Genomic DNA, 22,168 nt, shown 5'->3' with positions numbered 1-22,168 from the left:
TTTATGTTGCCAAATAAATAATTGATCTAAAGTGTTGAAATTATAAAAATATTTTAAATAGGATAGATATTAAGATAATTCGTGTAAATTTTGTCGTATCAACATGTTGCTTACAGTTTAATTCATAAAAATTTGCTCATCAAATGTTTTCAGTAGAAGTCTTTAAAGAAAAAACATATAAGAAAACATGCAAAATAATAAGAAGGATGTTAACAATGTTTTTATTTGAGGTCTTGGCAACATGTTGCCTAAAAATAGTAACTTATAAAACTGTTAAATATATATTTCCATTGGAATTATATAAAATTGCTTACACTAAATATTACAAAATATTTTATTAATATAATATTTTGTCTGCAATTCAACTATTTCAGATCTCAGCAACATGTTACAAGAACTCGAACATTATTAAACTCCTAGTTACATAATCTAATTTACATTATAAACAGCATTAATTACAGCGAAAAAGCAAATCATATAATTAAAACAAATCATACCTTATCATCCCTTTTTCTACTATTACAATCCTTTTGATAACAATACAAATGCATACAAAAACACAAAAAATTTGTTCGCACCTGGAAGCATGCAAGTATTGCAAAACAAATTTTAATGTACGGTTTTTTTTTTTTCAACAAACAAACTTCAAAATGCATTTAACTTTTAAAAGTGAAACGGAGAGAAGGGTTTATTTCCAAAAAGGGGTTAAACATTAACGTTAACCTAGGGTTTACAATATTTATATAATAAACATATTTAAACTAGGGGCACGTGTTTAATAATGTTCTCTACAAAAAAAAAAATATTTTAAATTTTTAATGTTTGAAAAAAGGGCTGTTTTGTTTTCTTTTTTGTTCCCTACAATTGTAATACAAATAGAGAAGAAAAAAACATGACTCTCATCCTTTTTTTTCATTCTTGTCCTGTATACAAGGCAAAAATCCCATAAAAATTATAAAATATTATTATTGTTGTTGTTGCTTGTGTGTGTGTGTGTGCGAGCCAGACACCAAGGATAACGAGCTCAAAAAGCAATGCAGCAAATTAGCGTTGAACATAACATTTATTATGTGTACAATGTTTTATATGTAATTTTTGGGGGTTTTTGAAGAAAAAAAGAATACATATAAAATAAAATTTATAAAGAATTATGAACAAAAATATTAATATGTATTTATTTTTATATTTTTTATATTTCCAAAAAAATTGTTTCAGTTTCATTTAATGATTTCGTAAGAAAAGTAAAGTTATTGTATACTTTGTAAGAGGGAGCAGTTAACATGTCTATGCATGTTTTAAATTGCCTTTTAGTATGTTATTTTAATTTTAATTTTAATATTTCTTTTTTTGTTGAGACCTGCGTGGCTATTAAGGATTATTATGTAAATTGTTTATTTTGTGTTTATATTTTTATTATCAAAAAAAATATATATATTTTGTAAGTAACAAAAAAGGTAGTTAGTTACAAATTTCTGAGAATAAATTATTGTGTTAATGATTGGGTTAAATGAATTGAAAGTTATAATAAAAGTAAATTTGGAAAAAATACTTGAGGGGTTTACAGCAAAAATTGTTGGTAAACTTGGTGGGCGAGAGTGAATTTAAAATAAGAAAAGTTTTTTAATGGGTGTTTAAGCACGGCTAAGTGGTAAAGAAAACTATTAAATATTTAAAATTCTAAAAGGGTGGTTTTCAAGAAAAGGCTTATTAATAGAAAAGTTTAGGAAAATATCCAAGTTACACTGGGTAATATCAATTTTGACTCTAAAAATATTCAAAATTCTTTAAAAAGAAAAAATGTTCAAAGATTGTATTTAAAAACACCTAATTAAAGACACTGAATTAGAACTGAACTAGAACTATAATAGAACAACTACAACAGAACTAGAACTGCACTAGAAGTGAACTAAAACTAAATTAGAACTGAATGAGAACTGAACTAGAACTGAACAAGAACTGAACTAGAACTGAATTAGAACTGAATGAGAACTGAATGAGAACTGAACTAGAACTGAACTAGAACTGAACTAGAACTGAACTAGAACTGAACTAGAACTGAACTAGAACTGAACTAGAACTGAACTAGAACTGAACTAGAACTGAACTAGAACTGAACTAGAACTGAACTAGAACTGAACTAGAACTGAACTAGAACTGAACTAGAACTGAACTAGAACTGAACTAGAACTGAACTAGAACTGAACTAGAACTGAACTAGAACTGAACTAGAACTGAACTAGAAACTGAACTAGAACTGAACTAGAAACTGAACTAGAACTGAACTAGAACTGAACTAGAACTGAACTAGAACTGAACTAGAACTGAACTAGAACTGAACTAGAACTGAACTAGAACTGAACTAGAACTGAACTAGAACTGAACTAGAACTGAACCTAAACTGAACTAGAAATGAACTAGAACTGAACTAGAACTGAACTAGAACTGAACTTAGAAACTGAACTAGAACTGAACTAGAACTGAACTAGAACTGAACTAGAACTGAACTAGAACTGAACCTAAGAACTGAACTAGAACTGAACTAGAACTGAACAGAACGGAACTAGAACTGAACTAGAACTGAACTAGAACTGAACTAGAACTGAACTAGAACTGAACTAGAACTGAACTAGAACTGAACTAGGAACTGAACTAGAACTGAACTAGAAACTGAACTAGAACTGAACTAGAACTGAACTATAACTGAACTAGAACTGAACTAGAACTGAACTAGAACTGAACTAGAACTGAACTAGAACTGAACTAGAACTGAACTAGAACTGACTAGAACTGAACTAGAACTGAACTAGAACTGAACTAGAACTGAACTAGAACTGAACTAGAACTGACGAGAACTGAACTAGAACTGAACTAGAACTGAACTAGAACTGAACTAGAACTGAACTAGAACTGAACTAGAACTGAACTGGAACTGAACTAGAACTGAACTAGAACTGAACTAGAACTGAATGAACTAGAACTGAACTAGAACTGAACTAGAACTGAACTAGAACTGAACTAGAACTGAACTAGAACTGAACTAGAACTGAACTAGAACTGAACTAAAGAAAACTAGAACTAAACTAGAACTAAACTAACTAGAACTAAACTAGAAAAACTAGAACTAAACTAGAACTAAACTAGAACTGAACTAGAACTAAACTAGAACTGAACTAGAACTGAACTAGAACTGAACTAGAACTGAACTAAAACTGAACTAGAACTGAACTAGAACTGAACTAGAACTGAACTAGAACTGAACTAGAACTGAACTAGAACTGAACTAGAACTGAACTAGAACTGAACTAGAACTGAACTAGAACTGAACTAGAACTGAACTAGAACTGAACTAGAACTGAACTAGAACTGAACTAGAACTGAACTAGAACTGAACTAGAACTGAACTAGAACTGAACTAGAACTGAACTAGAACTGAACTAGAACTGAACTAGAACTGAACTAGAACTGAACTAGAACTGAACTAGAACTGAACTAGAACTGAACTAGAACTGAACTAGAACTGAACTAGAACTGAACTAGAACTGAACTAGAACTGAACTAGAACTGAACTAGAACTGAACTAGAACTGAACTAGAACTGAACTAGAACTGAACTAGAACTGAACTAGAACTGAACTAGAACTGAACTAGAACTGAACTAGAACTGAACTAGAACTGAACTAGAACTGAACTAGAACTGAACTAGAACTGAACTAGAACTGAACTAGAACTGAACTAGAACTGAACTAGAACTGAACTAGAACTGAACTAGAACTGAACTAGAAAACTGAACTAGAACTGAACTAGAACTGAACTAGAACTGAACTAGAACTGAACTAGAACTGAACTAGAACTAGAACTGAACTAGAACTGAACTAGAACTGAACTAGAGCAGTCATTGAACTGAACTAGAACTGAACTAGAACATTACGCAGCCTTCCCCTCCCTAAATCTTAAAGTTTTTTAATATAACACAAATGTTCAATATTTCCCAATTATTTTTTTCAAATTCCTTTGTCTAAAAAAAACTTCCATCAATTAATCCCTTTTATAAATATTTATTTAACAATTATGCTGCTAAATTTAACCCTTTAAATATGCTACATATTTTTCTTCTTATTTTATCTTAATATGTATGTAATTAATAAAAAATTTATAGAAAAAATTTACCTGCTAGAATGATTGGGTTCATGGGCAAATGGTTCTGCATATATATTACGTACTGGTGGTACCCGACGTGGTAAGGGTGGAGGTACTGGATTATAACCATCCATAATAGTATCACAATCGGAGTATTTCATTGATTTCATAGTCATTTTGTAGGATTGTTTTTTATTAATTTATTTGTAAAATTATTTATAATAATAATACTTTTTGTGTGTGTGTTTGTTTAATTTAAAATGACTATAAATGTTTTTAAGTTGTTTGAGGTGATTTGTAAAATGTTTTTCATTTAATTGAAAGAGACAGACAACAAGTTCGAGAGAAAAATTTAATAAAAGGAAAAACTTTTTTTTGGTTTTCCCAGTTATTTTTTTATTGCAAACTTTTTGCAATTGCAGTTATTATTTCAGGCAGCTTTTTTTTCTGTGTGGCAGACACACGCGTTCAATTTTTTATTGTTATTATTATTATTTCAATTTAAACGCTTTTTTGTTCCGTTGATGTTGAAAGGTAAATACTGTTGAAATTGTTTTATAATATTATTGGTTGGTTTAAAAACATGTATCTTTGTGTGTTTTTGGTTAAATTAAACCGTTTTTCATTTGTGGTTAATAATAATTTCTTTTGTATATAATTTAACTCATTTTATTTTTATGCTTTTTTTCTGTTATTAAGAATTTAATGGCAGAACTGGGATATTTTTTTGTTATTTGTTTTACTTTTTGTTATTTATCCTTTTGTTTTTCAAACAAATAACAATAAAAGTTTTGCATTTTTGTGCCATTTAAGCACAAAAAATGCTTAATAATTAATTAATCTTTTATTAATGTGTATGTGTTGTCTTTCGTTTTTTTTTCTTCTAGTAATTAAAATGTTTATAGTTTTCACAAAATAGTTTACGTTAAATGTATAAGTTGTTTTATTAATTAAATAATTAATTAATATTTATACATTATTTTACTTATAAGCTGCCATTTTTTCGTTTCGATTTTTAAATTTAACCTAGAAATAAAATAAACAGAAATAATAAGATTAATTATATTTTATTGTAAATATAAAGTTTGTACCATTTTTGTTTTCCTTTTTATTGTGTTGAACCAAATACTTTGTGCTTTTTTATGAAATTTTAATTTATTCATTTTCTAGTTTGTGGTATGAGTATAAAAAAATTTTAAAATAATCATCACCTCCTACGGTTGCGTGTGTTATAGAAATTACATATTTTGATATGATACAAATTTATAATCAACCATTCATTCATTACTTCAGACATTCATCATAGGTATGTTTTTTTTTTTTGGTTAACAAATATATTTTGCTCTCATTCCCTTCATTAGGGCGAAATTTAATTCAGTCATTCTGTTTTTGACTTTTAAGTAGAATTGTCAGTTATGATACCTTTATAGTCCTGAATTAGAAATGTCCATGTGTTTTAGTTCAGTTCTATCTCAGTTCTAGTTCAGTTCTAGTTCATTTAGTTCAGTTCTATTCAGTTCTAGTTCAGTTCTAGTTCAGTTCTAGTTCAGTACTAGTTCAGTTCTAGTTCAGTTCTAGTTCAGTTCTAGTTCAGTTCTAGTTCAGTTCTAGTTCAGTTCTAGTTCAGTTCTAGTTCAGTTCAGTTAGTTCAGTTCTAGTTCAGTTCTAGTTCAGTTCTAGTTCAGTTCTAGTTCAGTTCTAGTTCAGTTCTAGTTCAGTTCTAGTTCAGTTCTAGTTCTCTAGTTCAGTTCTAGTTCAGTTCTAGTTCAGTTCTAGTTCAGTTCTAGTTCAGTTCTAGTTCAGTTCTAGTTCAGTTCTAGTTCAGTTCTAGTTCAGTTCTAGTTCAGTTCTAGTTCAGTTCTAGTTCAGTTCTAGTTCAGTTCTAGTTCAGTTCTAGTTCAGTTCTAGTTCAGTTCTAGTTCAGTTCTAGTTCAGTTCTAGTTCAGTTCTAGTTCAGTTCTAGTTCAGTTCTAGTTCAGTTCTAGTTCAGTTCTAGTTCAGTTAAGTTTTCTAGTTCAGTTCTAGTTCAGTTCTAGTTCAGTTCTAGTTCAGTTCTAGTCAGTTCTAGTTCAGTTCTAGTTCAGTTCTAGTTCAGTTCTAGTTCAGTTCTAGTTCAGTTCTAGTTCAGTTCTAGTTCAGTTCTAGTTCAGTTCTAGTTCAGTTCTAGTTCAGTTCTAGTTCAGTTCTAGTTCAGTTCTAGTTCAGTTCTAGTTCCAGTTCTAGTTCAGTTCTAGTTCAGTTTCTAGTCAGTTCTAGTTCAGTTCTAGTTCAGTTCTAGTTCAGTTCTAGTTCAGTTCTAGTTCAGTTCTAGTTCAGTTCTAGTTCAGTTCTAGTTCAGTTCTAGTTCAGTTCTAGTTCAGTTTCTAGTTCAGTTCTAGTTCAGTTCTAGTTCAGTTCTAGTTCAGTTCTAGTTCAGTTCTAGTTCAGTTCTAGTTCCGTTCTAGTTCAGTTCTAGTTCAGTTCTAGTTCAGTTCTAGTTCAGTTCTAGTTCAGTTCTAGTTCAGTTCTAGTTCAGTTCTAGTTCAGTTCTAGTTCAGTTCTAGTTCAGTTCTAGTTCAGTTCTAGTTCAGTTCTAGTTCAGTTCTAGTTCAGTTCTAGTTCAGTTCTAGTTCAGTTCTAGTTCAGTTCTAGTTCAGTTCTAGTTCAGTTCTAGTTCAGTTCTAGTTCAGTTCTAGTTCAGTTCTAGTTCAGTTCTAGTTCAGTTCTAGTTCAGTTCTAGTTCAGTTCTAGTTCAGTTCTAGTTCAGTTCTAGTTCAGTTCTAGTTCAGTTCTAGTTCAGTTCTAGTTCAGTTCTAGTTCAGTTCTAGTTCAGTTCTAGTTCAGTTCTAGTTCAGTTCTAGTTCAGTTCTAGTTCAGTTCTAGTTCAGTTCTAGTTCAGTTTCTAGTTCAGTTCTAGTTCAGTTTCTAGTTCAGTTCTAGTTCAGTTCTAGTTCAGTTCTAGTTCAGTTCTAGTTCAGTTCTAGTTCAGTTCTAGTTCAGTTCTAGTTCAGTTCTAGTTCAGTTCTAGTTCAGTTCTAGTTCAGTTCTAGTTCAGTTCTAGTTCAGTTCTAGTTCAGTTCTAGTTCAGTTCTAGTTCAGTTCTAGTTCAGTTCTAGTTCAGTTCTAGTCAGTTCTAGTTCAGTTCTAGTTCAGTTCTAGTTCAGTTCTAGTTCAGTTCTAGTTCAGTTCTAGTTCAGATTCTAGTTCAGTTCTAGTTCAGTTCTAGTTCAGTTCTAGTTCCAGTTCTAGTTCAGTTCTAGTTCAGTTCTAGTTCAGTTCTAGTTCAGTTCTAGTTCAGTTTTCTAGTTCAGTTTCTAGTTCAGTTCTAGTTCAGTTCTAGTTTCAGTTCTAGTTATCAGTTCTAGTTCAGTTCTAGTTCAGTTCTAGTTCAGTTCTAGTTCAGTTCTAGTCAGTTCTAGTTATTCTAGTTCAGTTCTAGTTCAGTTCTAGTTCAGTTCTAGTTCAGTTCTAGTTCAGTTCTAGTTCAGTTCTAGTTCAGTTTCTAGTTCAGTTCTAGTTCAGTTGTCTAGTTCAGGTTCTAGTTTCAGTAGTTCTAGTTCAGTTTTTTAGTTTCAGTTCTAGTTCCAGTTCTAGTTCAGTTCTAGTTCAGTTCTAGTTCAGTTCTAGTTTCAGTTCTAGTTCAGTTCTAGTTCAGTTCTAGTTCAGTTCTAGTTCAGTTCTAGTTCAGTTCTAGTTCAGTTCTAGTTCGTCTGTTCAGTTCTAGTTCAGTTCTAGTTCAGTTCTAGTTCAGTTCTAGTTCAGTTCTAGTTCAGTTCTAGTTCAGTTCTAGTTCAGTTCTGGTTCAGTTCTAGTTCAGTTCTAGTTCAGTGCTAGTTCAGTTCTAGTTCAGTTCTAGTTCAGTTCTAGGGTATCTAAGATTCGTTTCATACATACTTTTTCTATTTTTTTTTTTTTTTTTTTTTTGTTAAATAATTACATTTAATCACTCTTACGAATGTTTTTTGTTGATTAGCGTTTATTCAGTTTTTTTCTTCATTACTATTATTTATAATTAAATGTAAATGGGTTAACAGAATTATGAATAAAATATTATAGAAAATTATGTTAATAACAGGGTTGTAATTAATAGTTGGTTATGTAAAACATATGTTTTTCAAATTACTACTCCCCTCTTTAAAGAAAATATAATTAAATTTCTCAAACAATTTAAACAATTTGTTTAAAGTATATTTAAACTAACCCCTCTAACCCAATAGTTAAACGAAAGCCCTTTTGGTAGAAAATAACATAAATAATTGATAAAAATAATAAAAATATTTCTAAAGCAGTGTTAGGCAAATGCAGCCAACAGGAACCTAATTGAAACTATTTACATGGTTACAAGACGAATTTCAACAAATCTCTTAGAAATAAATAAACCGGCAGCAACTTTAAAGTTTTCAATTCTTTTGTAGTTCAAAATGTTTATAAGATTTTCTCTTTATGTTCATCATCGATCTCAATATGGTGAAAGCACACAAACAGCTTTTAATACCGCCCTAGAAAGTTTAACTATAAGGTAGTCTCGTTATGCAGATCACCGTTATAAAAAAAGTTAATTTAAGTGAACACTAAAGTTAATAGTGCTGCCCTGTATATTTTAGGTCAATAAATGCTTGTATAATTTATTTTCTTTATATTAAAAAATCAAAGAATTTAATATTAATTGAATGCTATTGAAAACATTTAATTCGTTTTTAATTTACTATATTTCTGCGGAATTGCAGATCATGATTCACTAAAGTTTTTAATCCTTTATTTATGATAAAAATTAAATGATTTTATTTTTGTCTACAATTATTAACACTTTTATGATAAAACATTTTCGATAATAAAATATATGAATAAAAATCAATTAATAGCAATTTCACGGTAAATAATACTGGTATTGTTTTCTTAATTTTTCAAAAAAAAAAAATTAAGCAAATCATGATAAAAATGATCAAACACTCCAAAAATGTAAATTGAAAAAAAAAAATTAAGAAATGTTAACATAAATTCCCACCCCTTCAAATTACAAGTTATAATATCACAACATCATCTTCATCATCATACTCTTGACAGATCAGATCATATATCAAAGTGCACCAACAAACATTTATCAAGGTGTGTGGTTTCCTCCAAAAACATAATTTATATAACGAACAAGTAAAATTATTAAATCCAAAAACATTTTATTGAATATTGGCATTTTTTCCATAGTCATGATCTTAGATTGTTTTCAAAAACAACAAATTTATAAACTGTTTTTGTTTAATATGTTTAATGTTTAAGCATGATTTTTTTTTTTTTTTTTTTGTGTGTTTGATGATGAGTAGTTGATTTTTTCCCTTCTATTACAAATATCTTTTTATACTTATGTGTTTTTTTTTTTGTAAACGGGAAGTGGATTTAGGTTTTAGTATGTGTATAATATAATTTATATAACATCAAGGGATTTTCATTTCAAATTAAGTTTATGATAAGGCATAAATGGCAAAAAAAAACTTAACAAACAAACCTCAAACACTTGTCTCGTCTAAAAAGGAAGAGAAGTCATCATGCCAAAAGAAAAACTAAGAAAAGTCAATACGAACTGCAAGGGCAGTACAATTGTGGATAATTAATATACATATGTTTACAATATTTACTATAAAAAGTAAATTTTTGCAATATTTACTATTGATATTGAAAATTTGCAATATTTACTATAGATATTGAATATTTACTACGGATTTTTACTATAGGTAGCAAAACTTGGCAATATTTACTATAGATAGCACATAATTTCCCTTTTTTATAGAATTTAATAACAATTTACATTATTTACTACAAATACTAAGTATTTGCAATATTTACTATAGATTGCAAATATTTGCAATATTTACTACATTTACTAAACATGTAAATATTAGCAATATTTCTACATATTGTAAATTTGTATATAATTTGATACTCGATCATTAAATGGGCAAGTTAATGATTACGTTTACATCACCGATTTCTCTTACGTAGGGTACCTTACAATATATACTAAGGTATGCAACCTTTAACACCATTATAAAACAATTGTTTTAGACTTATAAGGATTTTAACTCTTTTTACTTTTGCTCAACAAAAGCAAAGCCTACACTAATACTTTTCACAGAAACCGGCAGACATATAAATACATCCATACATATACAAGAAGTACGGTAAATAATACATACTATTTGCAACAACAACAACAGTGATAGCAAAAAAAAGCCACAATTGTAATAATTGTAATTGCAAAGGCTTGCAAAGCTCTACACATAACCTGTATATGTCTGTGTTAATATTTTTCTAGCCTTCCTTTTAGATATTTATATGCCTAGACAAGGTACACCATATACATAGAAAAATGTTTAAACTTCTATGTGGTGGTCATGCCACAAAATGTAGGAATAAAGAATAATTGTTTAACAAAAGTCTGTTTAAATTTTTTTTAGCCATACCGTTGTAAACAATATATAAAAAGGTTTAACATTAGAATCCAGCTAAACGGCTGAGGCTAACGTAAAGAGAACTCTGGTATTAAAGTAAAATGCAAGAAAATAAAAATAAAATAAATGTTAAAACTAAGCGCAAAAAAAGCCTTTAGGGATTTAAGACCAAACAGGTTCAACAACATGTATAATAGCTTTACCAGTACCTACAACAACAAAATTTTATTTGGCTAGAGGAGGAAGGCGAGCAGGAGCTTTGAAAATACTCAGAATAAAGTCTTGCAAAAAAAAGCAAAAAAAAAGAGTTTTACAATTTAGTATTGATTGTCTTGTTGATAGTTTTATTGTAAAGCTATATAATGTTTTATATAAAAAAGTGGTTATATTTGTTGTAGTTAGTGTAATAAAATATATCTATAAATATCATATTTTACTTTAATAATCTCAGACGTTTGCCACAAAACACTTGTTTCTGTCGGTGCAATATATATATTTTTTTGTGATGTTTTGGCTAAACTGCAGACAAACCCAGCAAGCATTATTATAGATAACAAATCTTTGCAATATTTACAGAAAGCAAATTTTCGCAATATTTTCTACGATAAGCAAATGTTTGCTATATTTACTATAGAAAACTAATGTTTGCAATATTTACTATAGAAAGCTAAAGCTATAGAAAACTAATTTTTGAAATATTTACTATAAAAAACAAATTTTTGCAATATTTACTATAAAAAGCAAATTTTTGAAATATTTACTATAGAAAGCAAATTTTTGCAATATTTACTATAGAAAACAAATTTTTGCAATATTTACTATAGCAAGTAAATTATTGCAATATTTATTATAGAAAACAAATTTTTGCAATATTTACTACAGTAAATAAATTTTTGCAATATTTACTATAGAAAGTAGATTTTTGCAATATTTACTATAGAAAGTACATTTTTGCAATATTTACTATAGAAAGTAAATTTTTGGAAAATTTCCTATAGAAAGTAAATTTTTGGAAAATTTCCTATAGAAAGTAAATTTTTGGAAAATTTCCTATAGAAAGTAAATTTTTGGAAAATTTCCTAGAGAAATTAAATTTTTGGAAAATTTCCTCTAGAAAGTAAATTTTTGGAAAATTTCCTCTAGAAAGTAAATTTTTGGAATATTTCCTCTAGAAAGTAAATTTTTGGAAAATTTCCTCTAGAAAGTAAATTTTTGGAAAATTTCCTTTAGAAAGTAAATTTTTGGAAAATTTCCTTTAGAAAGTAAATTTTTGGAAAATTTTCTTTAGAAAGTAAATTTTTGGAAAATTTCCTTTAGAAAGTAAATTTTTGGAAAATTTCTTTTAGAAATTAAATCTTTGGAAAATTTCCTTTAGAAGGTAAATCTTTGGAAAATTTCCTTTAGAAGGTAAATCTTTGGAAAATTTCCTTTAAAAGGTAAATTTTTGGAAAATTTCCTTTAGAAAGTAAATTTTTGGAAAATTTCCTTTAGAAAGTAAATTTTTGGAAAATTTCCTTTAGAAAGTAAATTTTTGGAAAATTTCCTCTAGAAAGTAAATTTTTGGAATATTTCCTCGAGAAAGTAAATTTTTGGAAAATTTCCTTTAGAAAGTAAATTTTTGGAAAATTTCCTTTAGAAAGTAAATTTTTGGAAAATTTACTTTAGAAAGTAAATTTTTGGAAAATTTCCTCTAGGAAGTAAATTTTTGAAAAATTTCCTAGAGAAAGTAAATTTTTGGAAAATTTCCTTTAGAGTGTAAATTTTTGAGAAAATTTCCTTTATAAAGTAAATCTTTGGAAAATTTCTTATAGAAAGTAAATTTTTGGAAAACTTCCTCTAGAAAAAAAATGTTGGAAAACTTCCTCTAGAAAGTAAATTTTTGAAAAATTTTCTTCGAAAAGAAAATTTTTGGAAAATTTCCTTTAGAAAGTAAATTTTTGAAAAATTTCCTTTAGAAAGTAAATTTTTGAAAAATTTCCTATAGAAAGTAAATTTTTGGAAAATTTTCTATTGAAAGTAAATTTTTGAAAAAATTCCTATAGAAAGTAAATTTTTGGAAAATTTCTTTTAGAAAACATTTTTATAAAAGTTTACTGGGTTTTAATGCATTTCCTAAAACTTTGCTTCGCTCCCTCTCTTTCAAAACTCTGGCCTCCGGTAATCGCTCATTATATTTATTATGACTTTTTTTCATATTTGTATGTGTTTTTTGTCTTAAAGGAATAAATGTCTGCCTGACTGCCTCAAAACAGTACTTTAGCCTTTTTAATACATTTCGACACATGCGTAGGTTTTATTGTTTGTTACCAGTTCTGTTTTTTGTTGCTTTCATTTCTTGGTTTTAGTCAAACATCTCTAAGGCTTGTAATATTTGTATAAAGTATAGCTTTGTAATTTTTTTCGTTTGAAATATAGGGGGCCTATTGGATAATGATTATTTTTTCTTCTCGTATGTCGTCTAGAGTTTTATCAAGTGCATAATTTATGTTTATTCTGTTTAGTTTTTTTCAGCCGATTTGTTTGCTTTTTTCATTGTTTAACATTATTTGCTATTGTTTTGTATATTGTGGGCCCGGCTGTTGTTTGCTGATGTGTGTTCTACATAGTTTGTGGCCTTTCTGTTGCATGAATGAAATTTATATAGTTTTGAACATAAATCATATTTAAATAAACGTTGTCAATTGTTGTGATATTAAGTTTCAAACTATAATACACACAAACGCATATAAATCATAAATCATTATTATGTTCAAAAAAATTTAGTTTTCCTATTTATTCCTGTGACATTATGACGGTTTGGAAGCAAAATGAGGAAGATAAATAGTTTGGAAAGTGAAAAATTATTTTTGTTTAAAATTGTTATAGGGAAAGTAGGATTTCCTATTAAATGAAAGTTAATATTACCTTTAACTTTTTCTATTGAAATTCTAACAAAATATTTGAGATATAATTAAAAGACTACAACTCTTTTTTTCCACTGCACACCATTAATTTTTAAATAGTGTTACAATAATCCAACAAATTTCTTTTTAATTGAAAGTATTGATTTTTAAATATTCTTACTAATTCTCTTTCTATCAATCTTTATCGCCTTAAACCATTTTTAATCAAATGTCTTTATTTAATAGACCTTAGAACTATGTATTACCCCTACGTTCAACTACCTTTGACCTTATTTTTCCTCCATATTCAAATTAAATTTCTTAGAACTTCGGTTTTACTGTCTTGCAAGTTATATTACTCTAGTATTTAAAACTAAATTAAAAACCTTATATTGATTGGATTTTTTTTTTTTTTTTTTTGTAAATGAATTTCTTCATCATCATTATTGTAGCCGTTGTCGTTGCTATTAAGTGTGACACAATAACTCTTTTAAATTTTCATTAAATATTTATTTGGTATTTAAATGGTCATAGAAAAAGGGCTGCCGTGAATTGTTATTATAAAGTCTGTCTATGGAACTAAAACATTTATGAACTTGTGCCGCTGCTGGTTTTCTATTTCATCAGAGATTTATGCAGTTTATATATATATATTTTTTTTCATTTTTCCAATGAAATGCCTTTGGAAAACAAAGAACAAAGAGATAGTTGACAGTAAGTATAGCTGTGATAAACGAGGGCTTTGTGTTAAGTTTAAGGGACTTAGATTTCTGAATTACTTAAGTCTTTTAAAAGTCTGAACATTTTGACAATCACATACTGGAATTAGCAATCTTTTTAAATTAAGAACCTTTTTAAAATTAAAAGCTCTTTTAAAAGCTTTTGCAAAAGCTTCCAACAGTTTCTAAATCATTAAAAGCTTTTAAAAAGAGAAACGTAAGCAGAACGCTTGTCTATTTTGAAAACTTAGATTTAGAAACTCTTGGTCATAAAGTTCTCCTTAACTTTCAAACGATAAACTTAAAAGCTTTTAAAAAAGCTACTTAAGTTTAAACTATATTTCTTTTAAATGAGTCTACATGTTGACTTGTGTCAATGTGCCTAAAAGCTTTTATTTTTAAACCTCTAAATCCATATTTCCTGTAAATGATCATCTAACATTTCAAACTCTTTAGAACAAGATGTCTAATATGTCGATTACTTTCTTCGCCTCGATCTACGCTGATCTTCGAATATATGTCTATGATTCAAACTTATCTTGATTTATAAACAGATCTATAACTAAAACTTATATTGGAGTGTATAGGGACACCGATTGATGCCGAATCTTCGACAATACACAGGGCTTGATCTTCGTCTTTAACAGATCTACGTATGAAGCTAATCCCCGACTAAATATAAGCCTTTTTAACGCTAATTTATAAGAGTTGAGATTAAAACTGATCCTGGTGTAGTATTGACAACGATCCCTCTTTATTGAGTTCGGTTGCTCTCTTTTTATGAGCTTTTAAAAATAATAAAGATCGTAACTGTTAAGAAAAGATCGTAGCAGTCAATTCAGAATATCGATTCTTTATCTTCTCTTTGTAAAATAAAAACTAAACACTTCTCTCACATTCGATGTCAAAAATTTCCCAGCTGACCCATGTATTTAGTTTACATTAGCTGTTATGTATAGAAAAACTAAAGTATAGAATTTCTTTAGAGCTCGCACAATGTTCCAGTTAAATTTTTTCCATGAGTTGTTTTTTATACTTTCAGTATGACATTTTATGAGCAAGAGGTTCATATACGTGCGAGTAATAAAAGATACTTGGTGTGGCATTCAACCTTAACACACAACCTTTAGCCACAAAACAAGAGCAAGCTTGAATTAAAAAAACACACACTATGCAACACAATGCATACAACGCACACACACAACAAAGTGCCTAGAGTTACACAATATATTTTAATGAAAATAATAATAATAAAGATGATGATGAGGCACATCATCATTGTCGTTGTGATCATCATCATCATCATTATTGTAATACAACCGCCATGAAAACATGTACAATGTGGTGGCATCATGTATCATTTGTTTGTTGCATGCTGGCTGACTATGGAGTAAATTATAAATGCAGCATACTTTTGTGTCGCCTGCATCATGATGAGAGTTCAGAGTAGCAGCAGTGTGTGTCTGTCTGTCTGTTTGTCTTTTGGAATTTTTATTTCATTTATTTTAGTGTTGTTCAAATTTAGCATTTGTCTTGAAAGTTTTATGGCTTTTTAATTTATGATCATTTTTTTTTTTCCTTCTTATTTCTTTATTCTTCTGTGTTATTTTTTTCAAGAGCCAGCAAATTATCAGGTAAGAAAAACCTGTATCTTCTTGATTTTTATTTAACAAATTTGTAATTGTTACTTTTATTCCTGGTTTCTTTTTTTTTCTTTCTACTTCATCATGACTTGGTTTATTTTCAGTTTTTTTTTTGTGGCTTTGAGATTTCATCACATTCTGTTTAATGTTCACACCTTCACTGAACTCAGAAATTGTATTTATTTTGATTTCATGTGGTTTTATTATTTCATTACTTCATAAAATTCATTACTTTATAAAAAAAACAACAAAACTTAATGTTTATTTTTCTTAAAAAAACATAAAAATCATTAAGAAAAATTTTGTAAAACCGGAAAGACTACATTCTGATTTCATTAACTTCAATTTGGGGACATACAAAAAAAAAACACAATGAACATTTGTAACCACTTTGTAATTATTTGAAAAAAAAATATTTGTTTTTTTCTTGAGCTACCAAATTTTCTAAACAAATAGTAAAAAACAATCAAAACATTTCCCTTAAACAAAAATTACACAAACTGTTTCCCTTTAATGATTTATTACTTGAAATAATAAAAGTAATATTTAAATCCCTTTTTCCAAAATCAAGCCCTTAACAAGGTGTCTTTGTTGGAGTTTTAGTTTTAATTATAACATATATTTTATTTTTAGTTTATAAAAAAAAGTTCAAAAAGTTTAAATTGTTAAAATTTAGTGGGTCATTAAGTTGAGTGGTTTTTCTGTAGTTTTTGTTATTGGTTTTAGTTTCTAATTCAAATACATAAATTTTGTGTGTTTTCCCCCCTCTTAAAATGGGAGCATATATGTATATTTTTAAAATTAAAATGAGGAAAAAAATGTGTTGAGGTCTTAACATTTAATTTAAAATTTTTGTTGGCTAAAATTTATTTGTAAAACAACATGATTTATTAGTGATTCATTATGTAAATTGTGATTAAAAGTTTAATCACTTTGCGGTTATAAAATGGGGGGCAAGTAAATACAAAAACAAAAGCGTTGGTGATCATAAAAAGTATGTTGAAAGAGGCTATAGAAAGAGGCAAATAAGCTCAGTAATATAGAAAATATTCACTTCTTGAAATCAAGCTTATATCCTGCTATATAAATACCGGCGATTGAAATAATTGAGGACTGTGTGGAGATCTAATATAAAACCAAAGAAAAAGCCGATCTTTTATTGCTCACAAAACCACAATTGAAACTGATCTTATACTATTTAAAGATCTAAGATCAAAGTTGAAAGTTGAAGATGCTCAAATCATTCAGATCTTACACTTCGTATGGAGCAACAGTTACAACTGATCGTGGATTTTTTATAGATCTACAATAAAATTTGATTATATTACTCTGATCTTAGACTATATATAGCTCCACAATTGAGACTGATCTTGGACTATATATAGACCTACGAATGACAAAAATCTTAGACTATAAACAGAGCAATTGGTAAAACTGATCCTTGTACATACAACACCGATTATTATATTTAGAACAGTAATTGAAACTTACGACGATTAAAAGGATCTTGAACTATGTATATACAAATCTATAATGGATACAGATATTAGAATATACCTACTATTCAGACTTTACCTTAAATTATATATAGAGCAACAATTAACACTGATCGATCTATCGAACTTGTACTAAATATAGATCTACGATTGAAACTCTCCTTGGACTATGGTTAGATAATATACAGAGCAACAATTAAATTTTAACGTTGACTGTATGCAGACCAAGGATTGAATCTGATGTTCCAGTACATGATACTGATCTTAAGCAATATACAGATATGTAATTGAAGCTGATCTTTGACTATATTGGGACTACGATGATCGCTAGAAATCGAAATGCGACTAAAGCTGATATCCGTATATATCATATTAATCTTGGATTGTAATCAGACCGATGATTTACATCGATCTTAAATCACATAAAGATCTACAATAGAAATTATTCCGAACTATATATAGTCCTTCTATTGCTGCTAATCTGAGAGAATATTCAGAGCTACAATTACGACCGATCGCTCTATGCTTTAAACTGATCTCCAAGTATATGTTACTGATCTTTGACTATATACAGATCTTCGATTGAATCAATGCTGAACGATGATCAATGCTGAACTAAGACTTTATACAAAGCAGCAATTTAATGTGATCGTGTAGATCTACGATTGACACATATCTTGACCTATATTTATCGATTCTGATTTCAGGTTTTATAATGTTACAGTTGACGTTGATCTGCAATATAATTACAATTGAAGCTGATCTTGGATTATATAAGGACTTACAATTAAGGACTATATATAGACCTAGGATCATCGATGATCTTAGACTATATACAGACCTATGATCATCGTTGATCTTAGACTATATACAGACCTATGACCATCGTTGATCTTAGACTATATACAAACCTATGATCATCGTTGATCTTAGACTATATACAGACCTACGATCATCGATGATCTTAGACTTTATACAGACCTACGATCATCGTTGATCTTAGACTATATACAGACCTACGATCATCGACGATCTTAGACTTTATAAGGTCTACGATCATCGATGATCTTAGACTTTCTACAGACCTACGATCATCGTTGATCATAGACTATATACAGACCTACGATCATCGTGATCTTAGAATATATACAGACCTACGATCATCGTTGATATTAGACTATATACAGACCTACGACAATCGATGATCTTAGACTATATACCCACCTATGTTCCAAACTTATTTTGATGATTATGAAAACTTAATTTGTTTTTAAATATATCTTTAACTGCAACCATCATAAATCTTTTTGTAATTCTTTCAATATTTTTCATAAACAAAGTTGTCTACTTTTTAAATTACTACCTACTTTACAACAAGGCCATAACTGCCACTTATTATCTTATAATATAACTTGTCCAATAATTTCATTATCTATATGGAGCTTAATTACAAAAAAAAAATCATTCCAGCAGTTATGCTTAAAAGCCACCTCATTTTAAAAACCAAACCCACTCCTTAAACACAACTCAAGAAAAAAAAAATCTAGTTTAATAAACTATTTCTTTAAAATAAAAATCTCAAAATAATAAAGTATTGGAGTTTATTTAAAACCTCCACATAAACACGTCATTGCAATTGCCAGAAACACAAAAATTATTAATAATTAATAATTCACATTTTATGACTTACAGTTGGAAAACAAAAACGAAATTAATAAATTTTGTCTTTAACTAAGAAAATGCCAAAAGGATTTTTTTCAATCAGTTCAACAGCATACAAGTCGTTATGGATTAGACAAAACATGAGTTTGGAGTATAAAAAGATTGGCAGATACAAGGAAAATATTTAATGAAGTCTAGGCTACGTATGTCTGTAGTTGTTTTAGAGAGGGGTTGAGCTAATATAATTTGGTTATGCTTGTGTGGCAATGTAATGTGGTAAGCGGAAAAAATTTAATTTTTAATAAACACTACTGCTGTTTAAATGTAGTTTGTGGCAAGTGTTCGCTTGCTGTAAATGGCTACCGTTTTTTTTTTTTGAATCTTTTAAACTCTTTGCTGCAGTTGGTGGCAAGTTTGGCTGCTGTTTGCTTTGCTATACAGGTTTTCGATTGCATGTCCATTAAGTATTAAGATTTTAAAATATGAATTTGAGTGGCTTATTATATCATGTAAATGTTGCATTTATGCATGCCATGATCAGTTGAGAAATAAATTATTTTGTGGCAAAATATCTTTTGTAAATCTTAAACCCAAAAAACAAGTGTTATCTTTAAGATATTTTTTAAGCCTCAAGCTATTAACAGAAAAACACATACATAATTACATAAAATCTTTAACATTTTCCCATAATAATTTCTTGTCATAAATTTTTTACAAAAATTACTTTTAAAGATCAGCTCATCATCAGCTGCAGTAGTCTTGACAAAGAAATGTATGAAACCATATGGCATTGAAAATATCCCTAAAACAAGTACTTTATAGTATGTGATAGTTGGAGCTAATACAACAAAAAAGAAACTTGAGTAAAATAAATAGTTTAATATTAGTTCTTGTCTCTCTGACTCCTATTCTTGTGCCAACATTTTCTTGTGAATTAATAAAAATAATTTTAACTACAAATTTTTATGTCTTTGTTAATAGTGATTGTTTTTAATGTTCACTATTCAGTGTTCTTGTTGTCGACGTCATAGTTTTAAACAAAAAAAAATGTCTTGTGTGTTGCAAAGATAAATCTGTGAAAACTTTGTCATTGTCATTTTATGAAGTGCTAAGTGTTCCTTAGGAATAATAAATTTATACATAGACATACTTGTCCGTCCGTCCGTCCGTCTGTCTGTCTGTCTTACGTTATACATATTTTTTAACTATAAGTTTAAGTGTTTAAAAATCTCAACAATATTTTTATAACCACTTTTACGTTTTCTTAACTCATCAGGGAATTTTATTTGTTGTTAAAGAAATCAAGCATTATTTTTAGTTTGTTGTTTTAATTAAATCCCTAGAGTAGATAAATATTACAAAGAAATATATATAAAAAGTGTGTATAATGTAATAATGACATTAAATAAACAAAAAAATATAAATATTTTATTGTAGACATGACACCAAGGTCAAGAATAAATATGGTGTTGAAAAATTCATTAACCATTCCAAAATTTTTGTTAGCAACACAAACCACCAATGATTTTTTTTCTATAAGGGAAATTGTTTTTCATGGAATTACCACAACCAATTTGGAAATTTTATAAGATTTTTTTATGTTTTTGAAATAACTGAAGAAAATTATTCATTACATAGACTTTTTAATATGATTTTAATTTGAAATTTTTCTTAGTATTGATTAGAAACTTTGGAGGTTTTTTTTCAGAGAATTGATAAGTAATATGCCTTCTTTAATTGAATTTACATATGTATATAGCATATACGCACATACGATACAAGCTGATCTCTGAATATAAACAATGATTTTGAACTAATACAGACACATGATTAACACTGATCTTAGACTATATATAGATCTGCAATTGATGATGATCTAAACTATATACAATAATATATATAACTCTAATTACAGAGTATATTTAGAGGATAAACCCACTCTGTGATTAAAGCAAATTTTTAAGCGTACGACGCTGATCTTTAAGCGTATGATGCTGATATTAAACTATATACAGATCAATGATCAACAGTGATCTTTTATGTTTGACGATGATCTAATATCTATTTGTAGAGCAAGAACTAGAATTGATCCTGAATTATATATATACAGAGCAACGATTAAAGCTGATCTTTGGCAAGTTAATACAAAAACAAAAGAGTTGGTGATCATAAAAAGTATGTTGAAAGTGGCAATAGAAAGACCAACAAATGGGCTCAGAATTGAAGCTAACCTTATATTATATCAAGCTAATATCCTGCTATATAATTACCGGCGATTGAAATAATTTAGAACTGTGTGTAGATCTAATATAAAATCCAATAAAAAGCTGATCTTTTACTGCTCACATAACCACGATTGAAACTGATCCTATACTATTTAAAGATCTCCGACTAAATCTCTCAGCTCTTACATTTCGCATAGAGCAACAATTAAAACTGATCTTAGACTTTTTATAGATCTACCATTAAAGTTGAACTCCGATTATATTACACTGATCTTAGATTATATACAGATCTATAATTGAGGATGATTTTGGACTATATATAGACCTACGATTAATAAAGATTTTATACTATAAACAGAGCAACTGTTAAAAGAGATCGAGGGCCTATACGATTAAAGCAGATCCATTTTTAAGCGTACGACGTTGATCTTTAAGCTTATGACGCTGATATTAAACTATGTATATACATATCAATGATCAACAGTGATCTTTTCCGATTGACGATGATCTAATTTCTATTTGTAGAGCAACAACTAGAACTGATCATGAACTACATATATACAGAGCAACGATTAAAGCTAATCTTTGAGTTTACGACAGTGATCTTTTACTAAATACTGAGCAACAACTAAAACTGATTGTGGAATATGCACAGATCTATGATTACAACGGATCTTCGAGAATATGAAACTGATCTTAAAGTATATACCATCGATACTAGACTATATACCGATCTACAATTAAGGCTGATCTTGTACTATATATGATCCTAACATTGAAACAAATCTCGGAGTGTGTAACACCTTTCTTAGATTGTTCGTAGCACAAGGATTGAAGCTGATATTGGATAACACATAGGTTTAAGAGTATAAGTTCAGTGTTAATATTGAATATATTGAAGCAACAATTAACAACGATCTATCTTGGATAGAAGCTGATCTCCGATAGTGTGACTGAACTTCAACTACAACAGACCCACTATT

At 28.7% G+C, this 22,168-nt stretch overlaps 1 protein-coding gene across 1 annotated transcript in view; it reads right to left on the bottom strand.

Moving 5' to 3' along the window:
- LOC119604773 (teneurin-a) overlaps positions 1-22,168 on the bottom strand; it is a gene marked incomplete at its 3' end in the record, with an annotated part of 327,052 nt that overhangs the window by 251,765 nt on the left and 53,119 nt on the right. The window contains exon 2 of the mRNA XM_037957607.1: positions 4,167-5,162. Within this exon, the coding sequence (XP_037813535.1) occupies positions 4,167-4,312 (146 nt within the window). The remainder of the gene's footprint in view (positions 1-4,166; positions 5,163-22,168) is intronic.

Source organism: Lucilia sericata, unplaced genomic scaffold (assembly GCF_015586225.1).
Source record: "Lucilia sericata isolate MDLA Ls3-8-SP2 unplaced genomic scaffold, ASM1558622v1 Contig000429F_arrow, whole genome shotgun sequence".
Taxonomy (NCBI): Eukaryota; Metazoa; Arthropoda; class Insecta; order Diptera; family Calliphoridae; genus Lucilia; species Lucilia sericata.
The sequence above is the reverse complement of the archived record's forward strand: the minus strand, read 5'-3'. Positions and strand labels throughout refer to the sequence as shown.